Here is a 23,890-nt window from a genome sequence, read left to right on the forward strand (position 1 = left end):
AACGCTGAGAGCTGTAATAATAAGGTGCTGTAATGCCACAGGCACGGAAACTGTGCCTGTGCCATTACTTCCGGCACTTGGCTATATTATGATCAATGGCGATCATGGCATTCGGGAGGGGGTCTTGCCCCTCCCTGTCACTCCTCAGACCCCCTGTGATAAGATAGTGGGTTCTGAGGGGTTGTGATGGCAGCCAGGAGGTCAGGCCATGGCCTCTTGACGACCTATGCATCCTTCCCTTAGGAATGAAGTTTGAATGAAGTTCAATGAAGTTTGCACATTGCACTGGGGATCTGAGATCCCAGCTTCAAATCTCCTTGTGGGACATGTAAAAAGTTTAAAAAAAAAACCCACAACAACACACGCACATAGAAAAACCAAACAAAAAATAAATAAATGAATAATAAAAAGTTAAAAAAACAACTTTATATTTAAAAAATATATAATAAAAATAAATAAACAAGTTAGGTATCCCCACATGCGTATAAGTCCCCAATATTCAAAAATAGTGTTCACCATACGGGATAGACCGTATGGTGAACACCCAAAAAAAAATAAATTCGTAGATTAACGTGTTTTGGTCACTTTGCTTTCCCCAAAAAATAACAATAAAAAGTGATCAAAAAGTCATATATACCAAACATTGGTACTAATAAAGAGTACAACTTGCCCTGCAAATAAAGAGCCCTGACATCTCCGTCAACAGTACAGTAAAAAAGTTATAACCGTCAGGATACAGCGACCCCAGGAAAATCGTTCATTTTCAAAAAGTGACGTTTTATTTGTAAAAGTGGTAAAACATAAATATGGTATTACAAAAGCTCTCATGTCATTTTTAATGCAGAATGAACGCCGTAAAAACAAATTGCAAAAATCTATGATAGAATTGTGCTATTTTACATGGACCCCTAATACACTTATAAGTAAAAGCTAATCAAAACATTATATGTAACCCAGAATGATGGCAAATGAAAGTAAAACTTGTCCTGCAAAGAATAAACCCTCGCATAGCTATGATGACAGAAAAAAAAAAATATATATGAATTTTGGAAGGAGGGGTGAGGGAAATATGAAAGTTGCTGAGGTAAAAACTGCATTCTTAAAGGGTTAATAATACGTTAGATGTCAGGAAAGGGTTAATATAGTTTAATAATAAATAGAAGATCCACATAACATTTGTAAATTCAGCACATGAATGCAAAAAATCTGTACAGTACACATAGCCTAACTCTCGGAGCCCTCACCCCACTCTGACTCCAGGTATTGAAGACTGTGTATAGATACTTACCCAGAGACTAATATGAAATGAGACCCTGATGAAGGGCTCGGATGATCCAGGAAATGCGTAGGGACTAGTAGGGTAAAGTTGGACAGGGGTAGTTTACCCTTGTCATCACGAGAGCTATATTTGGGGGCTAGCTTTCCCTTATTTTCACCTAGGTGACTATCATGAATTCAGTGCATCCTCTGCTGGCGCAGGATACCAGATTACCAAAATGACGAAGGGTAGATTCACACTGGGTTTTTTGGCATCTTTGGCTTACTATTTTTGGCATAAAGTTCTACATTCAGATATTACATGTTCAATATATGCCCTACAAAAATCATGGTTTTTGTAGTGGTGGTTCCTGCAAATTTCATGGTGATTTCTGCTTCCCTGGCATAGGGAAATGTCAGAAAAAAAATCCATGTAATACTGTGACCAGAAATCACCAACATAAAAAAGTTTTAAAAAAACCTGCAACACGACAATGGGCAATTTTATGTAGCATAAAGTGAGCCGACCTATCTGAATACTGTACATACATTATACTGTACATTTCATAGATAGAATGTGTCTGTGTGAAAGTGACCTTCCTTATATGGTAGCCTCTGGATACTTGTGGGTTGCCCACATGGAGATACTTCTTTGGTGGCCTCTGCACTCTCCACAAATTTCCACAGTATATACACAGTCCAGTCATATTAATGTGACCACCGCCTACTTTTGATGTCAACATTAAATAACCAATCGCAGAAGTCATGTGTCATCAGCCATCTAGGTGTACTCATCATTGTGGAAGGCACGATGGATCAACACAAGTATGCATCTATCCTTGCGGACCATGTTCACCCCTACACGTGAATTGTTTTTCTTCAGGATGACGGCATCTACCAGCAGGACAATGCGACGAGTAATAAAGCTCACAGTGTACAGGGGCCACACGGTGGCTCAGAGGTTAGCACTGCAGCCCTGCAGCGCTGGAGTCCTGGTGTTCAAATCCCGCCAAGGGCATAAAAAAAAAACAACCATCTGCAAGAAGTTTGTATGTTCTCCCCGTGTTTGCGTGGATTTCCATCCCATATCCCAAAGACATACTGATAGGGAAAATGTACATTGTGAGCTCTACGTGGGGCTCACAATCTACATTAAAAAAAAAAAAAAAAAAGCTCACAGTGTATGTGCCTGGTTTGAGGAGCACCAGGATGAGTTTACTGTACTCCCTTGGCCAGCAAATTCCCCGGACTTGAACCCAATTGAGAATCTGTGGAACCACCTCGACTGGGTTGTTTGTGCCATGGATGCTCAACCGCGTAACCTAGCACAGCTGGACATGGCACTGGAGTCGCCATGGCTCAACATCACAGTGAATATCATCACAACACCCCCTCTCTTTCTGCATGTCTCGCAGCAGTCCGATCTGCCAAAGGTGGTTATTTTGGATTTTGAGAGGTGGCCATATTAATGTGACTGGACTGTGTATGTTTCCACATGCTTTGATTTTTCTTAAATGCAAGATGCAGTTGGATCGTGATGTATCTTACAGCATTGAGGCTGGCATCCTTCCTGTAACAAGTTGAAAGGCTGTGGATACCGTTGGGAAGTGAGGCCCATGGATTCTGAGGCTAAGACAGTGAAGTTTATTGACTACTATTGATGGGTAGATTGGCAGGACATGGTGTGGACTGCCCTCGTAGCCCCCTAGGGATGCCACCTATTTTGGGTCTTCAGGACTAAGTGGTTCTTTTGATTTTACTCATTGCACATTCTCCGAGTTCTATCTTTTTATTGTTTCCATCAGCAGAGCAGTACGAGGGCTCATTCATTACAGGCTGAATTATATTTTTAAGGCAAAACTTTGGGTAACATATAAAAGGAAATGTATTATTCTATCTACCCCTTTCTTGCACCACATCTCCTAGGGTGACTCTCGATCGCTTTCTGGTGTAAGGTATATAGGAAACCTATAACAGTTCTACAGATGAATGGGGGCACTGAAGATATAAAAAGGGTAATAAATGGCCAATGGGAAGAGGATCTAGAACCTTCCTGGTTCCCCTTTAGAATTCTTCAGTTTAGTTCAGTGCTCCCTTGATGCCCATTTGTCAGTTATTGACCCTGTGATAAAGGGTGCTAAAGGGGCAGTAAATGGCAAATGGGCATCAAGGATGGACTGAACAAAAGGACACTGATGTTAAATATTTACGGCAGATTTTTGTGTGGCAAAATTCGTCAAAAAAAATCTGCCTGCCTGGTATTCATTTCAAGAGGAGGCAGATATGTCCTTTCAGATTTTGCTTCATGGGTTCCACATCCACCGTGTGAACTTACCCTTAGGTATCCTGCACACTACTGATTTTCTAAACTAGCATTCAGACCTTACCTTTTATGACCTCGACATAAAGGGTTATTGAATTCCCTGTTTATCGATAACATGTCCGCATCAGTAAAACATTGTATAGGGGGTATAAGTGGCCATTACACTTGTGGGGGCATATCAATAACAGAACTCACCCGCAGTTTTCAGCCTTTGCATTGCAAAAGTTACAGAAGACCTATAGCCATTCCAGCAGTCTGCCACAGCGAAAAACAAACGCAATTCTCTGTGTTTTTTGGGGGAGGTCTCAACTGTCTCCTCCAGCTCATTTACTCAGTTATCGCAGTGCTAAAGGGAGTTTGCAGGGATGGTGATAGTGATGGTAGTTTCCCTCAAGGCGCTGTTCAGCTTACTGAGGACAGTGGGGGCAGTTGGAAGGACCCTTGGTGGAAAGTGCAGGAATGGAGTCAGTAGACACAGGCTGTAGGTGAGCAAGAGCTGAACTTTACTGTCTGTGATGCAACAGGAACCAGCACAGCTTCCAGTGCAACACAGCAGAACAGTTCTCAATGGGAGTTGTTCCAAGTAGGATGGGGATGAGCCAAGCGCTGAATTCTTGATTTGTCTCTCTCTTTCTCGGTGCAATATATTGACTTGCAGGAATATTCCTTTTTATCCTGTGGGAATCTGGGACTGCACTCTAAGGTTCTGGATACCCACAGGTTTTCCTAAAAAAATGGCACTTGTAAACTCCACTCCTCCGTCTCAAGCTGACAGCAATGTCTTCCCTGTCTCAGGGCTGCTGTAATATACATGGGCTTCACTGTCCTGACTCTCCTTGCAACTGGCAGGAGGCACCACCAAAGACTCACTTAATGGCCCCCCTTTATCCAGCCAACTGTGGGTTGGACTGGACCATGGCTCTCCTAAAAACAGGTGTCTTCCTCCTCAGTGGAAAAAGCCCAAACACACAAAGGAAGCAAACACAATAACTTCTAACCTATTTTAATTGCATTGTGTGATCTGTACCTAAGTACCTATTACACCATGCAATAAATATAGCATAGTAAGTGTCTGAAGCCGTGTCCACTGGGATGCTGCACAAAGGGGCTCACAAGGTCCAACACAAACCTGGAGCCAGTCCTGATAAAATTGCACTAACACTTGACCAATACAGTGTATATAGATATATTGCACACATACTAGAAATATTATGACGCCACTTGTTGGATATAAGGATTGTGTCAATAAGTTTCACATATATTGTTCTTGGAGTGGCATCACTGTGACTGACGACTTCATGTCTGTGTATTTAGGTCAGATGTCAGGGCTGCTGCGGAGTCAGGAGGAAGATCTCTGCTTGGATTAGCTACATTCAATGATGTGGTTTGATAGATGACCACAGTCTGAAATAAAACATATGAGTATTGTACAAGTGATCACATTTGATATCTATAGTCATACAAAAGGAATAACCTAATGGATTATTGTTTAGTTTACAGAATAACAAAATCCTTGCATTACTATATGGAAACCATCATCAAGCATATTAGCTTCTGTAGATGACCAAATCATTTTAGTTATGAATAATCAGTACTGTGAGTGCTCGCGGGTGTAGAATTTTGTTTGGTCTTTGTTGTTGGCCTTATCAGACCTAAAACCTGAGGCTGCACTGTTGAAATTCTAAATATTTACTGATTTGATTGTCACATTTTAGATATTTATACTATATACTAATATATACACACACAAAGTCTCCACTAGCAGGATCTCTAGGCTTGTCTAGGTCCATGTACAGCTATAGCCACAGTAGGGACATGTCCACGGTTTCAGTGAAGTGTCTCAGAGACTAAGTCTAGTGAGGAAATGGTTACCCTCTAACTCAGCCCCTGTGAGATATACATAAGGAGAGCAAGTATGGTGCGATAAGATAACAACCATGAGGACATTGTGAGATATACTGTATATATAATACCACTATAGTGTGTGAAATATACTCATGGTCCTCCTGGTAGAGAAATGTATGCAGCATGTTACTGGAATATGTGTATTCTTGCCATCACAGATAGTCCCTACTTAGGTTTTGGCAAACAACGCTCATATTTATTTTGAGCACATGCAAAATAAAACTACAGCAAAAACAATTTTCTGGAAAATGAGGGGTTAAAGTTGCAGCTACTCTAGTGCCATGTAGTACCTCCATTACTAAGCACATACACTCTGGATCAACGATCTCCCACTTGGGTGCCCTTTATGTTCCCAGAATTGTCTTACAGGGACCCAGATTTGAAATTAGATTCCAAAACATAAAATATTCTACATAAACCATAGATTATATAAACATACTGTAGATTAAACATTGTGCATGAACTGGGTATGCTATAAAAGTGTATGCTATACGTATATGCCATAAAACCCTAGAACACATCTATTTCTGCAATGTTTTCTCCATTGTAGAAAAGCTGCTTTTTTTGTTGCAGATTTTGCTGTGGTTTTTTGAGCCAAAGCCAGGAGTGAATTAAGCAGAAGGTAGAAGTATAAGAGCTTCATATATATTCCCCATTCCTTTTGTAGCCATTCTTGGCGTTGGCTAACAAAAAAAAAAAAAATGCAGCAAAATTTGCAAAAAAATCTGCATTTCCTCAACATGGGGCCTCAGACTAAATGTATTGTTGGTTGTATAACGCTGCTGTCTCGTAGATGTGCTGTGTATACATGATATACATTTTGCATAAACTGACTGTTATCTCGCCTCTCTCACAATGATTACCTTGTATGCCTAGTTAGTTAGGTACTGGTGGGCCTTGATAATCTTCAATTCCACTATGCCCTGTCTTCAGGATAGCGTGTCACCATTAGGGTAAGTTCACCCGGGGTTTTTTGGTCAGGATTTTTTAGTCCGTATCCGCCTCAAAATCCTGACCAAACAGACGGCTCCTATTGAAATCAATGCTCATTCTTCAGGCCGATTCCCATGATGATGCATTTAGAGTACACAGACATAATAGTCACTAACGGACATCAGATAAAAATCCTATTGCTTTCAAAGGGATTTTAATGGATTTCTGATAGTTCAGCTAGTATCCTTTGTTAAAATCTTGTAATGGACACTAGCAGCAGACACTACTGGCAGCAGCGCCGCACCTCCCATGAGGCGACCTGAAGCGACCGCTGTCCTGGACTAGCTTAGCACCGAGCGGTGGATTGGGGAGGCCACTGGAGCAGCGCTGTTCCAGCGGCCTCCCCTCACGCTCAGGCAGAGAGCAGGTCCTCTCCGTGCCTGCTCTCTGCCTGCGAATGCCGATAAGCCCAGCCCCTTCACTTAGCCCCACCCCCTTCACACCACTCCGCCCCCTCCTCCCGGGGGGGGGGGGGCTATCTGTCGTTCGCCTCGGGCGGCGAAAGGGGCAGGTTCACCCCTGACTGGCAGTCACGAATGGTAGCGTGAACACTCCCTGAGGATTGGTAGAAGTTACTATACATCCAGCACCCATTAGAATAGATTATAAAATCAAATAACTTACAGTTTCCTCAAAAGACGTCCGGCACACAGTCTTGCAGGCAAACACGCATAAAGATATAGCAATGCAAAACATCAGGATGAAAAGCATTAAAAAGAACGATGTGATGCCTCGGTAAGCTGGCTGAAAAAGAAAAAACTTACATAAATTTCTTTTGTCTTACATGAAAAAATAGTTAGGAACCTGAACATAGTACTAAAACTGTACAGGATGTATACCAAAATTTGCAACTTTTATCATACATTTTACATCTCGGCACACGTCAGTGTATTTTGGTGCATGTAGTTTTAGATTAAATTTTTCCAGGTTATAAAAGTGAGTGAAGTTTTGTGGAAAAAGAGGCCCTAATTTCTGCAAAAATTATGGCTTAAAATTGTACAAAATTTGGTAATTTTTTTTGTTTTGTGTTTTTCAACTTTCACCAAATTTTTGAAATTGTAAGGGAATTGCCAGTTCAGCAATTCCCCAGTGCTGCTGTTGAATCCAGGAAGGAAGAGGAAGACAGAGAGATTGAGTCCTAAACTTGACCCAACCCTTATCCTTACCTACTTGCCACACCTGTCCTAATGACAGGGACAACTTGACAACCATCCCTTCTCTGAATAAGTGACACACAGAATAGGACAAGACAAACAACACAGAATAGGAGTCAGCAAGTCAATGGTCAAAGCCATAGAAGCAAAGCAGTACCAAATCGTAATCCAAAAGAGTAGCCACAAGGGAAGCCAAAGGTCAGGAGGTCATTAATACAATACAATAGAAAGAGAACAATGTAACAAGAAACAAAGTCACAATAAACAGCAACTATGTGTGAGCATATGACCTGTTTATAGGAAAGTCCAGAACTCGCTCCACGCTTGACTGGTAGACAGGCTGTCAATCACACAGGTAAGGCTAAGATTAATTATTTGAGGAGTGGAGTAAAACAAAGGTGCAGGAGATGGTGTGGTAGAAAATCAATTACAGAGAAGAGGTAATAGAGCAGTGACCAGAACAGGCAGAGACGTTACAGCAGTAGTCTGAAGTCCCAATTCCATGTGGATTGAACTAATAGGAATACCACTGTGTGCTGCTGTAGTACAGCAACTCTAACACTGTTATGCGGCGTTCACAATTCATTTCAATTGATTTTTAAAAGGATTCTATCATTAGAATCCCTTTTTTAACTAAGAACATGTCGGAATAGCCTTAAGAAAGGCTATTCTTCTCTTATCTTTATTATTCTGATCCGCGCTGCTGTTCCTGAGAAATTTCTTCTTTCTTCCATATGTAAATGTGTTTTCAGACAGCACAGGGGGTGTTACCCTTTGCTGAAAACTCTCCAGCGCCGCCTCTGTCTTCTTCTGCTGGCTGCCTCTTCCCCAGGTCATCGGCTACATCTACATCCAAAATCCAAAAATGGATTGAAATTAATGTTTTTTTTTTTTAAAATGACTGCTGGCAAGCCATCTCCGTGCTGTTTTTCCGGGGATTTAGGCAGAATCACAAAGGGTGGACAGTGGCGCTAGTGTGAACGCTGCATTACCTGTGGTTTGTGAAACTACTTCTGTGAACTGCTGAGAATTCCTAAAGTAGCTGACAAATACCACAGGGAAAAAGTCTGGTGAAACTGTTACGTGTGGGTGCGTTGTTGAGTTTTTGGCCCTTACTTCCAAAAGTAATGGTATAGCAGGAACCTGGCTGCGCTGTTCCACCTTTGAGTAGGCTGCCGTAAAATACAGTGCAGTGTCTGCATTTGACCCTATTACATGTACGCTAGTTTTTTTGTGTGAAGATTTCTGGTACATTTAATATGTGAAATGTGTCCCAGTATATTCTTCGTTCTTCTGCCACCAAATTCTCCTCACATTCATACAAGTGTGAACTAAGTCTAAAACTTTACGTAAAATATTACCACTTAAAATCTGGTATAAACAAGTGTATCAGTGAATATTATAAAATACAGTTCACTAGGCATGTGTAGGGCCCAGGGCTGATTTCCCAGAGTGTCCCAAAGGAACAAAAAATCATATATAACATAATCACCCAGAAGGTATACTTATCTCACCTCAATCAGTATTAGGGTCCATTCACACGGAGGAAAAAGGTGAGGAATTTGATGTGGAATTGGCCACGCTGAAAAAAAAGCTCCCCATTGATTTCAATGGGTTCTGCTAGCTTTTTTTCCCCCACTAGCTAGCAGTGCTAGCTAGCAGAACCCATTGAAATCAATGGGAGGCTTTTTTTTTCAGCATGAAAAATTCCACACCAAATTCCTCACCATTTCCCTCCATGTTAATGGACCCTTACTGTCTCAATAGACCAGAAAAAAGGGGTTCAATAGAAGTAAAAAAAAGGCTTCCCAAAAGATCACCCTTGTTAGGTAATTGGGGTACTTACAGTTATAAAGCAATCTGTGGCTGCATTACAAATAGAAAAGCTTAATACTTACTGTACCTATCTGCTGTACTCCTGTGCCAGTGCAGCTCCTCAGTGCCGCTAGAGGAGTACACCTTGGCAAGAGTGTGCATGCGCCGCACCTTGGTTCAAATTACTTTTTATTTTCCACTGTCTTCTTTGGCCATGGCATTGCAGCGACAGGATGCTGATGCAGGGCACCGGTATTTTGCTGTGAATTTCCTCTGTTCATTAGGCCAGATGAATGGGCCTCATTAGCAGGGAGTTTTGGGCTGTGGAATCCGCAGCAAGATCAAATAGAATGCAGATTTTTTTCCCACATCCTGTTCGGAATGGCATCTGTCATGGATTCGGAGGTATAATCTGCTCCCAAATCTGTGCCAGATTCCTCCATATGAACCTATCCTTATAATGCTATTTAACCCCTTCCTGCTCTGCACTGTGCTATTACATTGTGCTGAGTGTAAAGTTAAGGCTCAGAGCCATAATAATACAGTGCTGTAATGCCAGTGGCAATACTTCCGGCACTCGTCTGTATAGCACATCCAAGGCCCAGGACTAGCTGCAGAGTCCAAAGATACTCCTAATGCAGAGGATTAACCCCTCGGATGCCCTGATCTTGGGCAAGATTGCTACCACTTGGATCCTCCGTGAGAGGTTTGCCATGACAGCCAGGGGCCCAAGCAATGGCCTCCTGACTGCTGCTCCCTATACCACATAGGGAGCCTATGTGTGATGTGCTGGAGATTCCAGGTTCAAGTCCCCTTGTTGGACAAGTAAAAACTATTAAAAAAAAGATTAAAAATAAAGTATAAAAAACAAACAATAAAATAATATTAATTTAATATTTCGATGCTGAACCAATCAGTTAAAATTAAACAATCAAAATATAAATGATTCTTACCAAGGGAGTAAAAGCTCCTATACACGGGATATTTTTTTTATAATGTGCACAATATGAGCCACTCCAGGATATGATGTAAAATAACCTTGAACCTACATCAATTCCAGCAATTATTATTCCACAAGCTGCAGCTAGAGAGCAGAAGATATTCATCACCAAGCTTGATGTTACCTGGAACACAAGAAAACAAGTCTTACTTAAAGGGGTTGTCTGGTTAAGGGAATTATGAGTGAAAGTGTGCCTGTATTTCCTTCGAGGGTCCCGGGTTTTTCAAATTTTTTCTTATTCCTTTCTGCCCAACTAGCTAATTCCTCCATCCTACTTATGAGTCACCTTTTCTGCCAATTCCCAAATACTGGGGGAATAGTAGTCCTCCGATGAAGTGGTATTAGGAGTTCGGCTGCTTGGAGTAACTAGGTAATTTCTCTCTAGCTCAGCTCATCAAAAGGCATGAGGGCCCAAAGTAGTGCAGTCGCTGGAGAGGAAATAGAGGTATCGGTGGCTTGTGATGCTTGCCAAAATGGCAGCCTCACCAAATATGAACAAATGAATCTCTCTCATTATTGTGGTGCCAGCACTAGTCATTAGAGGTTAGGCCCAGTCTATGGAGATAGTTGGAGTGCGGTACCATCTAGTGAAGAGCTTATAAGAACATTCTAAATGCTATTTAAATACATGATAGTTTGATCACTGGTACAATATACTGCAATATTTCAGTATTGCAGTGTATTGTGCAAAGACCAGCAAACAATGACATTAAGTCTGAAGGAGGATGTAATAGATGTACGAATATGGTACCTTAGCTGTCGTAACAACTGCTTGGCACCCCACAATCATGTTGGTTTGGGGTTGATCAGAGAAGAGAAGAGACAACTGCCGATTAGTTCCAGTGTTTCTAAGGTTAAAGAGGTCATCCAGCTTCCAAAAATTATCTGCAAATACATTCATCACAGTACTAAATACTCACTGTCCCCTTTTCTTGGCTTTATTTTACGTAAGACTCCTTGTACTACTTATTTACATGCAGTGAATCTGTGAAGAAACTACGTTTCCCATGATGCATCTGCCTGCACTCCCTGGGAAATGTAGTTTCTTCACAGACTCATTGCATGTAAATAACAGTGATACAAGGAGTCTCAAATAAAATAAAGCCAAGAAATGGCTGCGCAAGGGAACAGTGAGGATTTAGCACTGCTGTGGATGAATTTGCGGATAAATTTTGGAAGCTGGATCATCCCATTTGAGTAAAACTGGAAGCTTTGAGGGATGCACAGGACCAGAATTAAAAGAGGAATCTGAGACTGAAGCCTCAAATTCCTTTTCTCTATCCATTGAGTAAATGCCCCCTATTTGTACAATTGTGTATTAGGCAGAAAATACTGCAGACTGATGTTAGGTTCATACTAGCATTCTGATGTCTGTTGTTTGGGCCTGCAGATGAAAGACATAGACCCTGTTTGTTTATATAGCAGTTATCAGGCCCCATAGATTATAATGGGGTCCTCCGGGTTTCCGCCCAGTTTCCACCAGTTGTATACTAAAACCAGCGAAGAGAAAAGTCCTCCTTGCAGGATTAAGCGGAATCCTACGGAGACTCCAATGCAGATGTGAACCTCACGTGATAAACATCTATACTACTTTGCTCTTTGTATTCCATTCTAGACAAAAATTTACTGAACACCATAGGCCAAAATGTTTTCTTACCTTTCCCACTGTCGGTTTCACTGAAGCAGCCACTGACAGTGATCCAGATATAATAAACTATAAAAACGAAAATGAAATATTAACTTTTATTTTACAACAAAGTTTATCAGAGGATTGTAGATTTTCTTTATCCGCTACTAGAGATGAGCGAGTAGTGAAATATTCGATATTCATTTTGAGTAGCCCCTCAATATTCGACTATTCGACCGAATATCGAATCCCATTATAGTGTATGGGGAAAAAATGCTCGTTTCAGGGGAAACCCAAATTCGACTAAGGAGAGTCACCAAGTCCACAATGACACCCCAGAAAATGATGCAAACACCTCTGGAATGCAACTGGGACAGCAGGGGAAGCATGTCTGGTGGCATCTAAAACGTCCAAGTCCCAGTATTGCCCCAATATCACAGCCTATCAATTAGACACTCCAAACTTGATATGGAAAGTGGAAAAATACTTGGAAACCTTCTTTCCTCCACAATCGTATGGACAGAAACACAAATTTAAAGCTAAAGAAACATTAGCATGCACCCCTATAAAATCACGTTGCCCATAACAACCACAGATGGCATAGGCAATGGGAAATCCAACAGTCCCCACCCTTAACTGTCATTGTTTATGTGTGTGTGATGTGGTGAAACCTCCAAAAATTACTTTTCTGGCCCTTAACGTGAGCCCTTCCAAATTAAGTTAGAGGCCCTTAAGCTCAGTTACCAGCAGAAATTGAAGCCCTTGAGGTGACTTCAGCCTTTTACCAGCAGAGTGTTAGGCCCTTTAAGTGAGTTGAGCCTTGCAGAAGCAGAGTTTTAGCCCCTTTAAAATTCTTTGCCCCTAAAACAGTGTTTGCAGAACCATCACTCTCATTGTGTTGGATTGATGCAGTGGATTGGACTGAGGACCCAGACATTGACCTTGATTTTGATTGTGAAATTGATAACATTTTGGCATTAAGTCCTGGGGGCAACTTTTATTTAGAGGACCGCAAAGGTGGAGAATTGGCTGCAACCACTACTAGCGGTAATAGTCCTCTAATATGGGACTCTACATTACCTCTACAGGGTTCTGATCAGGTATTAATAGTCCAAACAACATGCTCCAGTACTTTAGATGTAGATCAGAAACCACTTTCTCTTCCGACACCAGATGTAACCAAGCTTCATCATCATCATCCTGCTGAGATGGAGCCACTAAAGGAAACCTTGCCTTCCAAGGCATGTCCTGGAACTGCGACTGAGCCAAATCTAAACACAGAGTCCTTTGGAACTGAACAAAATTCAAAGTGTCAAAAGACTTTAGAGACTGTTAAAAGTAATGGGATCCAGAATGAGGAGTTCATCACAAGGCTGACAGAGCCAACTCCAAATGCTGCAGCACAAGCAACAAGCAGTCAGACAAAGGGAGGGTTCACACAGAGTTACGTGCCGCGTGATGTGGCACGTAGACGCCGCGTGAGCTAGTAGACACCCTAGTATAGGTTCCTGGTGCTCGGGCCTCGTCAGCGGGGTATCTTGCACCCTGCTTGATGTTGTGGCACTGCTGGCTGCCCCTCTCCAGTAGCTAATTGGATCCGCAGTTGAGCTACTGCCGCCTGGATCCCCAGCTGGATTTCCACGTCCACGTCCCCATCCTCATTCCTGTGTGCTAATGACGAGGGGCACTGCTGGCTGCCCCTCTCCAGTAGCTGGACTTTGGACTGGATCCCCGGCTGGATTTTCAGGTCCCCGTTCTCGTCCCCTTGTGCTAATGACGAGGGGCACTGCTGGCTTCCCCTCTCCAGTTGCTGCACTGTGGACTGGATCCCCAGCTGGATTTCCACGTCCAAGTCCCGGTCCCTTGATGCTACCCTGATGCATCTTTGGCAAGTTCAATGTATATACACTGTTCTTGCAGTGTAGCTCTGAAAAGAGCTGTTGATTAATGTTTTCCTGCCTAGCAAAAGCTACAGTCTTTCTCACCCTCAACACAATGTCTCACCCTAACTAACTCCAAACCGCATCTGACACGAATATGGCTGCCACTATTCTTATAAATCTGAGGTCACCTGATTTAGCCAGCCAATGACTTTTTCCTATTTTTTTTTTCGATGCCTATTAGAGATGAGCGAGTACTATTCGAAACTCCCTTTCGAATAGCACGCACCCATAGGAATCAATGGACGCAGCTGGCACGCAGGGGGTTAAGCGGCCGGCCGCTGGCAAAGTCTGCATGCCGGCCGCTTCCATTCATTCCTATGGGTGCGTGCTATTCGAAACGGCCGTTTCGAATAATACTCGTTTATCTCTAATGTCTATGTTTTCTTGCTTCCTGCACCAACTTCCCTGCACAGTTATTGGAGCAAAAAAAGCGCCAGGGAAGGTGGGAGGCCATACAAATTTTTACTACGTTTACCGCGTGGTATTCGATCGGAATTGAATATGTCGAATACCCTAATATTCGATCGAATACCTACTCGATCGAACGGTATTCACTCATCTCTAACTGCAACCACTTATGATATGTAGATTCCCTCCCAACTAGATGAAGTTCCTTGTATTGCAGCTCTTTTCCATCCAAATGAATAAAGCATAGATGCATTACCAGACACAGCTAGAGATGGCCGAACCTCCCAAAATATGTTTCATTTCAGGTTCAGGTAGCTCGGATCCCTGATTTTATTAGGGTCGAACAAATTTGGATGAAATGGAGGGGAAATTATTCTTATTGTTTTCAGACCCCAGAGAATAAGGGTAAGTTCACATGGGCTTTTTTGGTCAGGATTTTGAGGCTGTATCCGCCTCAAAATCCTGACCTAAAAGACGTCTCCCATTGAAATCAATGGGAGCTGGTCAGTTCTTTTTTCCGGGAGCCGTTTGTTCCAGCTCCCGGAAATAGAAGGGACATGCTCATTCTTTCAGGCAGAGTTGCCTCGCGACATCCGCCTGAAGACACTCCCTCCTCCCGACTAGGCCCTTTCATTTGGGATCCACCGGCATCCAGTTGCTGCTACCTGTATTTTGGTCTGGAACCTGTTCCAGACTGAAAAACCCCATGTGAACTTAGCGTAATAGGTAGATGCTCAGGGAAGATGTAAAAAGATTTAAAAAAAAAACATTGGTGTGCCCATATGACTGCTGTGGCCCAATCACAGGGTTCAGTGGTGACTAGAGATGAGCGAGTAGTACTCGATCGAGTAGGTATTTGATCGAATACTACGGTATTTGAAATACTCGTACTCGATCGAGTACCACTCGCTGTTCGAATGTAAAAGTTTGATGCAGAACCAGCATTGATTGGCCAAATGCTATACAGTCGGCCAATCAATGCTGGTTCTTCTCCTACCTTTAGAAGTCTTCTCCGTGCAGCTTCCCCGCGGCGTCTTCCGGGTCTGACTTCACTCTGCCAGGCATCGGGCCTTGGCAGAGCCGACTGCAGATGTCCGCTTGTAGTGCAGGCATGCGCAGTCGGCTCTGCCCAGGCCCGATGCCTGGCAGAGTGAATTCAGAGCCGGAAGATGCTGCGGGGACGCTGCACGGAGAAGACTGCTCGGAGGATCCAGCCTGACCCTCACTCGTGGACTTGGTAAGTATAATTTGATCGAACGTTGCCTACCCCTGAAATGAGCATTTTCCCCCCATAGAATATAATAGGGTTCGATATTCGATTTGAGTAGTCGAATATTGAGGGGCTACTCGAAACAAATATCGAACCTCGAACATTTTACTGTTCGCTCATCTCTAGTGGTGACCTGGGGTGTTTGATGTCACCGGGGAGACCAAGACATCGGACGTGTCAAGGAGGTCTATTTTTTTCACCTCCCCGGACCTCAACCTATTATAGTCTAAAGATATCCCTAGCTTGCTGCGAAAATGGACGGCAGACTGCTGACACACTTCATTAGTGTGCTGTCCTAGGTTTTTAGTTTCCCATAGACTACTATGGGCGAGTCCATTCCGCAAAAACTGAACAGAATAGGACATGTTCTATATGATGCGGTGCGGAATCACGGCTCGCACACTGATCAGTGAAAAACATGGTCGTGTGCTTGTTCCCATAGAAATGAATGGGTCAGTATGCTATCCGCGAAAAACAAGGATAGCAGTCGGATCTCATGCACGGTCATCTGCCAAGGGGGCTTAGTCTAAAATAGCTCCACTCCTGACCATAGGCTGTTTCAGGTATTGGAGAAAATTTGAAGTTGATGGGGCTGAGCGCCAAAACTTTATTCTTGTTTTTGGTTAAGATTGGTTTCCAGTAAGTGTATATTTTATACTTCTAAAGTCAATTTTTCATCACTTTGCAACTGGCAGATACAGTGACAGTGTGCCATAGATTTTTCTTCAAATTCTGTAGTTGCCACTGTCACATTGTTGGCATAACAACAATAAAATACAAACCTACCTTGTGTCTTCCAACACCAACGTCATGCTGGTGCAGCATTCTGCTCCCATAAAGGGAAATTTTTAAAAAAAAAAAAAAAAAAAAAAAAAAAAAAAAATTATTTTGGAAAGCCACTTCTTTAACCTCAAATTTGACTCCAAAATAACAAGTGTATTGCAATTGCAAATCCTCAAAATGAGCTAATTTGTATATAAAACCGTTGCTTTTTGCAATATAACCACCGTGTGTGTATAAAAAAAAAAAAACTATGGACAAGGACTTCCTCCAATTTTTTGAGTTCTTTAGGCCAGAACCCCATGTGGCGGAAATGCCACTGCAAAAACCACAGTGTTTTTACAGTCACTGCAAAGTGGATCCCATCTGACCATTGCAGAAAAATATGCGCAGCAGAAACACTGCGATTCACAGCATGTCAATTATACCCACGGAAACGCCGGCGGTTTCCCTGTTGGTATAATAGAAGCAGTAAGTCTGCAGTGAAAAACACGATGGAACTGAGTTTTTCCCATAGTGCTTTTTTGCCATGGCCCACTATGTGGGGCCCTAGCCTAAAATGTTAAGATGCGTTAAAGAACGTGGTAGCGCAATGTGTACGGTTAACTTTGGAGGTTGTAGCTACTGCGTATTATAAACTCATTTGCTTAAGAATAATTTCTGATTTTCATGAAAATGTAGCTGCAATGCAGAATAAGAAAGCCATCTCTGGAAAGCATAGAAACAGGGTACTGCCATTAGATTTATGTTAATCTTCCTGCAGACTCTTATTTAGTTAGTACTCTTATTTCTGCCCTTGCTGTAATAGAAGTAAGCTCTCCTTTTACTGACTTCATAGTAAGCTCATGGTGGGCTTGTGTTGATACACATCAGCCAGTCAGAAGAAGCAGAGCGGTAGAAGCTCTAAAGAGAGTAGCAGCACGAACCAATAGCTACCTCGGACTACCTGTAGGCGCTAATGCTCTGTCCTAATGAATCTGAGCTGAAGTGCAGTCAAGCAGCAAACAAAGAGGTAAATACATAGCAGCGAAGTGCTGGAAAGTCTTACCAGAATTGCAGACCATACAGAGATACCTGACAGGCTCTGGACTGTCAAGCTCAATATCGCACTGTCAGCTACTGTCAAAGCAATACCAATGGATATAAGAAGAAATCCTGTAAATATCTGTGTTGTCTGCAATAAAATGACAAAAATGACATTTCAACTATTAATAATATACAGTATCTATAGGAGATCAAGTGATATCACAAAAACATTCAATTAAACCTATAAACAAGCACACCCCAGTTCTCCTCCACACGTGCATTCCCAATATTGCAAGGATTGCTACGAGGGTACAGGGGTGATATTTATCATCTGCCCCTTTTTTGGCTAAATTATTTGCATGTGCGCCTTTTTTAGGCTAGTTTTAAATGTTTTTGCAAATCTCTTCATGTCGCTGCATTGAGGACATTGTTCTCAAATCATCTAAACATATATACAGTATTCACATGTACTGCTGATTTTTGGTAAAATACCAGTAATAAAGATGTTCTTCATAGCAAAAACCTCCTGTAGGTAATTCAGCAACCCCATGACCAGCTCATCGCTAATAACAGCTATGTGAGATAGACTTACCCCCAGAACTTCAGGTTCACCGCGATAAAATGCAGCAAGTGCCTTGGGCATTCTGGCCGGAACACCAGAGATTGGTTCAGGTTCATTTTGTTTACCACTTTGTCTCACTTGAGAGATAATCACAAAGTCACCTGCATGTGGTACAGTTGTTGTAGACATGGCCCCTAAAATATAACAGCAAAGGGTAGATTAGTTAGATTAAAGACGACCTTTCATCGTCTCCACCAGCTCCAGTTAACATCTGTTAGTCCCTTTACAGACAACTGTATGATTGGTCAGTGTGCTATCCAGGATATCCCAGATAGCATACTGACCGATTCATTTCTATAGGCCTGTATACATGACTGTGAATTGCAGGGTCATGTGTGCGGGCCAACAGTCCAGGCCGCAAAATATAGAACAGGTTCTATTCCTGTTCGATTTTGCGGCCCTGCTTCCACGGCTCCTTTTCATTGAATGAAAGGGGCTGCAGAAGCACAAACGGTGCACGACCAGCATATGGGTGACATCTATTTGTCTCCCACGTGCTGCCCGTGCCGTTAATTCACGGCCACTGGTTAGCACACGCTTGTGTTCAACCGGCTTTAATAGGAGCTGATTCCAAGGCATAGCACACCCAGGGCCATTATTAGTGGTGTGTGTGTGTGTGTGTGTGTATGTGTGTGTGTGAACTAGGCAACTGCCCAGGACCCCCGTCCCCAAAAGAGGCCTCCAGGACCTGGAGCCTGATGACTCCGGATCCTGGTGTCAGGCACAACCATATCAATAACCGAAAGGGATCCAGCGTTGTACTGCAGGGCCCCTTTCCGAGGTGAGTAAAACGAACAAACATTTTTCGTCACCTGTTCACGGTTTAGGTTTAGGTAATGTCACATGTTCTGAACATCACTGCTGAGGCCAGGCCCAATCACAGGCCTCAGTGGTGACGTCCATAATGTGCGACATCAGCCGCAGAGAAGAGGAAGCCAGCGGGGACAGTGGAACAGCACAAGGAGGCCCAGGAGAGGTATGTCAAGGTGAGTATAACGCTTTGTTGCTTTCCCTTACCTCCCCTGGGCCTCCAATTATTATACTCTGGGGTCTGAAGAGTATAATATAGTAATAGCACTGATGGATTCTGTGGGGCCATTGTGGAGCATTATACTGGGGGACCCCTCTAGAAAGCATATTATATTCTGTGGGGCCACTGTGGAGCATTATAATAAAGGGGTCCTTCTGGAGAGCATATCATATTGTTTAATCTGTGGGGCCATTGTGGAGCATTATATTAGGGGGGCCCTCTGGAGAGCATATTATACTGGGTGGGGGCAGTGTGGGGAGCCTATTATACAGTGTGGGGACACTGTGCAGCATATTATAATTGTGTGGGGCAGTGTGGAGCATTATACTGGGAGGGCACTGTGGGGAGCATATTATACTGTTTTGGGTTACTGTGGAACATCATACTGTGGGAACTCCTCTAGGGAGTATATTATACTGTGTCGATGCCATTGTGGAGCATTATACTGGAGAGGACCCTCTGGAGAGCATATTATATTGTATGGGGCCACTGTGGAGCATTAGTCAGGGAGCCACTAAGTGGGGCCCACTATGAAGCATTATACTGGGGAAGGGGGGTGTGCTCTATTATATTGTGTGGGAAACTATGAACCATATACTGGTGGGAGGCACTGAGGAGCATTACACTAAGGGGCCCTCTGGGGAGCATATTATACTGTGAGCCACTATGGAGCTATATACTGTTGGAAGGGGCAGTGTGGGGAGCCTGTTGTTCTGTGTGGGGCCATTGTAGAGTGTATTATATTGTGTGTGGCTTTTTGAGAGCATATTATACTCTGTGTAGCCACTATAGAGCATTATACTGGGGGGGGGGGGGGGGTACTGGGGGGAGCATATTATATTGTGTTGGGCCACTGTGGAGCAGTCTATTGACAAAACCCCTCTGGGGAGTGTATTATACTGTGTGAAGCCACTATCCATATAATGAGTCTATTATAAAGGGAAATATATATATATATATATATATATATATATATTGTTATGATCTGGGGATCCTCGACCACAGACTGGCCCTGGACTGATAACTTCTCAGTCCAGTTAAGGAAAAACATATATAAAAAACAAAAATAAGTATGAGCAGTTTGGACTTATAGTGTGGATACTCCTACACCCTGCCTCGCACAACTAGAAGTAGCCGTGGGCCCGACTAACTTGCCTGAATGGGCACGAGCACAGCCGGAGAAGTAGCTAACCTACAAACGGGAAATAGAGCCCCTGTCCAGCTTCACATTTATGAAGGAGAGGCAGATACAGAACAAGCCCCCCATGGATGTCCAGACTTGGACTAATGGTGAACATGAGTAACGCAAAAGCATAGGGAGAAAATAAACGTGAAACACAGAATAACTGAACTAAAGCAAGGGATAGGAAAAAAAACAGAACTGAGTATCACACACTATAAAAACCCCTACCAAAAAAATTCCAAACCTCCAAACAGAAAAATACCTAGGGCTCGCTGCGCCCGGAACACTATGTCTGGATATAAGCTCAATACTTAGCGAACTAGTCCTGTGTGAACAGGAGCAAGAAACTGGATGGGCCGGGATGCAGATGGTAGCAGCTTCAGACGACAGACTGGGGAACAGGAACAGACGTTTAAGACCGGCATCAGATAGCAAGTGCAACAGCCTTATATAGTAAGGAGAAGGCCTCGCCCATGGCCTGTAAAGTATTCAGCACTGCAGAGAACTTAACCCCTTCAGAGGCCAAGACACACCAGGCACTGATCCACCAGGCAACTCACCACGTGAGCCACGCCCGAGTGCCAGAGCAGAAACAACATGTCTGGTGTGAATATTCCCCTGCCGTGCATCAGGTGATTCACGCGCTGAATGCCGTCCGGACACTCCGCGCCTGAACCTAACAGGCCAAGACTGCTGAGACCGGGTCATAACATATATATATATATATATATATATATATATATATATGGGACTTATTATTTACAAAACGGGCTATTATTTATAAGGGAGGAAGTATTTATAAGAGGCCTGTATAGGAAACTGTGCAGAGCTTGTCGGCTGTGGCTCACTATGTCGGGCCTCAAGATGTCCCTTTTTTATTGCAAGGTTTTGAATTTCTGACTCAAATAAACATGGCTTGGCCCACCTCCTGTGCCTTATGTACATTTTAACCCTTTAGCAAACCAACACATTTTATCCCTCTCCATTTCCACTTTCATAACTTTGGAAATTTTATTTCAATGTCGCTTTACAAGACTTTGTGTTTTGTGGGTACGTACAACTTTTTTGATAAGTTGATATTACTTTTTGTTTGAAAGGTGAAATGAGCAGAAAACCTTAATTGTGACCTTCATGTGGAATAAATAAATAGACTTATTTTATTTTAGGGGTTGTTATGGATTTGTGATGATACCAATTGTGTGTAATTATATTTCATCCAAAGTCTATTATTTAAACTTTTTTTTCCCTGTAAAACGACTTAGGGTAGGTTCACACCCCCCGTGGGGAGATTAGAATGACAAGTACGGACTGCAAAAACAGTTGTTACACACAGACACCTGCAGACCCAATAGAATAGATTGTGATTTGCCAGGTGTCCATCGGGTGTCTGCCATTTTTATACTGAAACTGGCAGAGAAAAGCACAACGCAGTTGTGAACCAGCTTTAGGTGTTGCAGTCAGCATTGAACACAGCATATAACAGGTTAATTGGAAAGTATGCTTTCTCATTAATAACGTAGACTACCTTAGTTATATATGTATATGATGTCTTAATATATATTTGGCGTTTTTGCAAGACATTTGAGTACTATGAACTTATCGTTACTTTGTGTTTCAATTCCTCTGCTTGTTGATAATGGATGATAAAGTTCTTGATTACTTTGCGAGGCTTAGAAGCTTTCAGATCGGCTACTTGTTACAGCAGAGGAGTGGATACAATGTAACCAGTACAGACACTACAGTGTGAGCCGAGCACAGCAGCAACTCTCTTCTTGTGATTCCCATATACAAAATACCATATAATGTATCTGTCTGGAGTCCAGACTCTTTAGTATCTCTAGTACCTTGTGTTCTTATCTGAAGACTTACCTGGTTGTTTCCTTGCTGTTAGTTCAGAGGCATTTGTGAAACTGTTTACAAGAATGGCTGAACGATCACGTGACTACATGTAGGGAGGAGCAGCTTCATTTTTTGTCTTACTGGGAAGTGTGCCAGCTACAGTACATGAGAGGATGCAATAAGAAAGAGCCATACACAGTATAACATTACATATTAACCCCTTACATGAGAGGTCGGTTATTATGGCCACACCACTTACTAAAAGGTGCATACAATGAAAGAGTTTGTCTCACAAAGAGCACCCCTGTCTATGTGCATTCAGGACCCCCTCTATGAACCAGAACAAAGACATATTTAGTACCAGTGGCTTCTGTTCTGGCAGACTCGAGCTGATCTTGTATTAGGCCCGCAGTGGCGGATCCAGGGTTTGCGGGGCCCTGGGCAATTGACTTTGGTGGGGCCCTACTTACCAGGGGGTCTCGCGCTTCTTACCTGTACCGCCCAACTGTTGAAGACTAGAAAGAGGGAATAAAACGTGCGGCTCGACTCCGCCCATTCTCATTCATTTTTCATGTGATTCCACACAGTATAATCCTCCTACAGTCACCCGTAAATTATATGTCCCCCCTCCATCTCTCCCCCATTTTCATATACACCCTTCATCTACCCCTAGTTTCATGTCCCCCCCTCTATCTCTGTCCCCAGTGTCATGCCGTTCTCCCCCCTTCATCTGCCCCAGTGTCATGCCATTCTCCCCCCCTTCATCTGCCCCAGTATCATGCCGTTCTCCCCCCTTCATCTGCCCCAGTGTCATGCCGTTCTCCCCCCTTCATCTGCCTCAGTGTCATGCCGTTCTCCCCCCCTTCATTTTCCCCAGTGTCATGCCGTTCTCTCCCCCTTCATCTGCCCCAGTGTCATGCCGTTCTCCCCCCTCCATCTGCCCCAGTGTCATGCCGTTCTCCCCCCTCCATCTGCCCCAGTGTCATGCCGTTCTCCCCCCTCCAGTGTCATGCCATTCTCCCCTCTTCATCTGCCCCAGTGTCATGCTGTTTTCTCCCCCTTCATTTGCCCCAGTGTCATGCCGTTCCCCCCCCTTCATTTGCCCCAGTGTCATGCTGTTCTCTCCCCCTTCATCTGCCCCAGTGTCATGCTGTTCTCCCCCCCATCTGCCCCAGTGTCATGCCGTTCTCCCCCCTCCATCTGCCCCAGTGTCATGCTGTTCTCCCCCTCTCCATCTGCCCCAGTGTCATTCCGTTCTCCCTCCGTTCATCTGCCCCAGCGTCATACTGTTCTCTCCCCCTTCATCTGCCCTAGTGTCATGCCGTTCTCCCCCCCCTCCCTCATATGCCCCCAGTTTCATGGGCCCCCTACATTATTTTCCACCTAAATGTTTAACACACACACAAAAAAATACACTCACCTTCCCTCGCTCCCCCGCAGCTCTTTCTGTTCTCTCCCTCATACACATATTGTAGGCGCGATGTGACGTCATCACATCGCGGCTACAAATGCCGGAGCTCAGCGTTAAAGCAGGAGCTGACAGCTCCTGCTTTAAACGCCTATGTATTCAGCTCATCGGCGTGCGTAGGAAATTGGGACATGCTGACCGGGACCATTTTGTTAGGTCCGGGCCGCGCCGCGGGGCCCCGGGCGGTTGCCCGGCTCGCCCGGCCCTGGATCCGCCCCTGTAGGCCCGGTTCACATCTGCATTTTGC

At 43.5% G+C, this 23,890-nt stretch overlaps 2 protein-coding genes across 3 annotated transcripts in view; both read right to left on the minus strand.

Annotated features, from left to right (window-relative positions):
* LOC142210594 (membrane-spanning 4-domains subfamily A member 4A-like) overlaps positions 1 to 4,851 on the minus strand; it is a 37,516-nt gene extending 32,665 nt beyond the window's left edge. The window contains exon 1 of the mRNA XM_075279866.1: positions 4,782 to 4,851. The gene's annotated coding sequence lies outside the window, so the exon portion shown is untranslated. The remainder of the gene's footprint in view (positions 1 to 4,781) is intronic.
* Positions 553 to 22,357, minus strand: LOC142210595 (membrane-spanning 4-domains subfamily A member 4A-like). Of its 2 annotated transcripts, XM_075279868.1 has the most exons (7): positions 22,206 to 22,357; positions 18,094 to 18,257; positions 17,524 to 17,649; positions 12,105 to 12,161; positions 10,401 to 10,571; positions 7,103 to 7,222; positions 553 to 4,984 (listed from the first exon to the last, which is right to left on the minus strand). In XM_075279868.1, the coding sequence occupies exons 2-7, from the start codon at positions 18,250 to 18,252 to the stop codon at positions 4,877 to 4,879; spliced, it is 741 nt and encodes a 246-aa protein (XP_075135969.1). In that variant the 5' UTR covers positions 18,253 to 18,257; positions 22,206 to 22,357; the 3' UTR covers positions 553 to 4,876. The 2 variants fall into 2 exon arrangements, with proteins under 2 accessions (XP_075135969.1, XP_075135970.1); XM_075279869.1 differs by lacking the exon at positions 17,524 to 17,649.
* Positions 22,358 to 23,890: the final 1,533 nt, after the last annotated feature.

This window comes from Leptodactylus fuscus, chromosome 6 (genome assembly GCF_031893055.1).
Source record: "Leptodactylus fuscus isolate aLepFus1 chromosome 6, aLepFus1.hap2, whole genome shotgun sequence".
NCBI classification, from domain to species: Eukaryota; Metazoa; Chordata; class Amphibia; order Anura; family Leptodactylidae; genus Leptodactylus; species Leptodactylus fuscus.

Coding starts and splice junctions, on each gene's coding strand:
- LOC142210595 (XM_075279868.1), bottom strand. CDS start 18,252: ATGTCTACAACAACTGTACCACATGCAGGTGACTTTGTGATTATCTCT. Junction 10,572..12,104: donor TGAAACCGACAGTGGGAAAG/GTAAGAAAACAT, acceptor CTTGTGTTCCAG/GTAACATCAAGCTTGGTGAT. Junction 7,223..10,400: donor TAGGAGCTTTTACTCCCTTG/GTAAGAATCATT, acceptor TTTCTTTTTCAG/CCAGCTTACCGAGGCATCAC.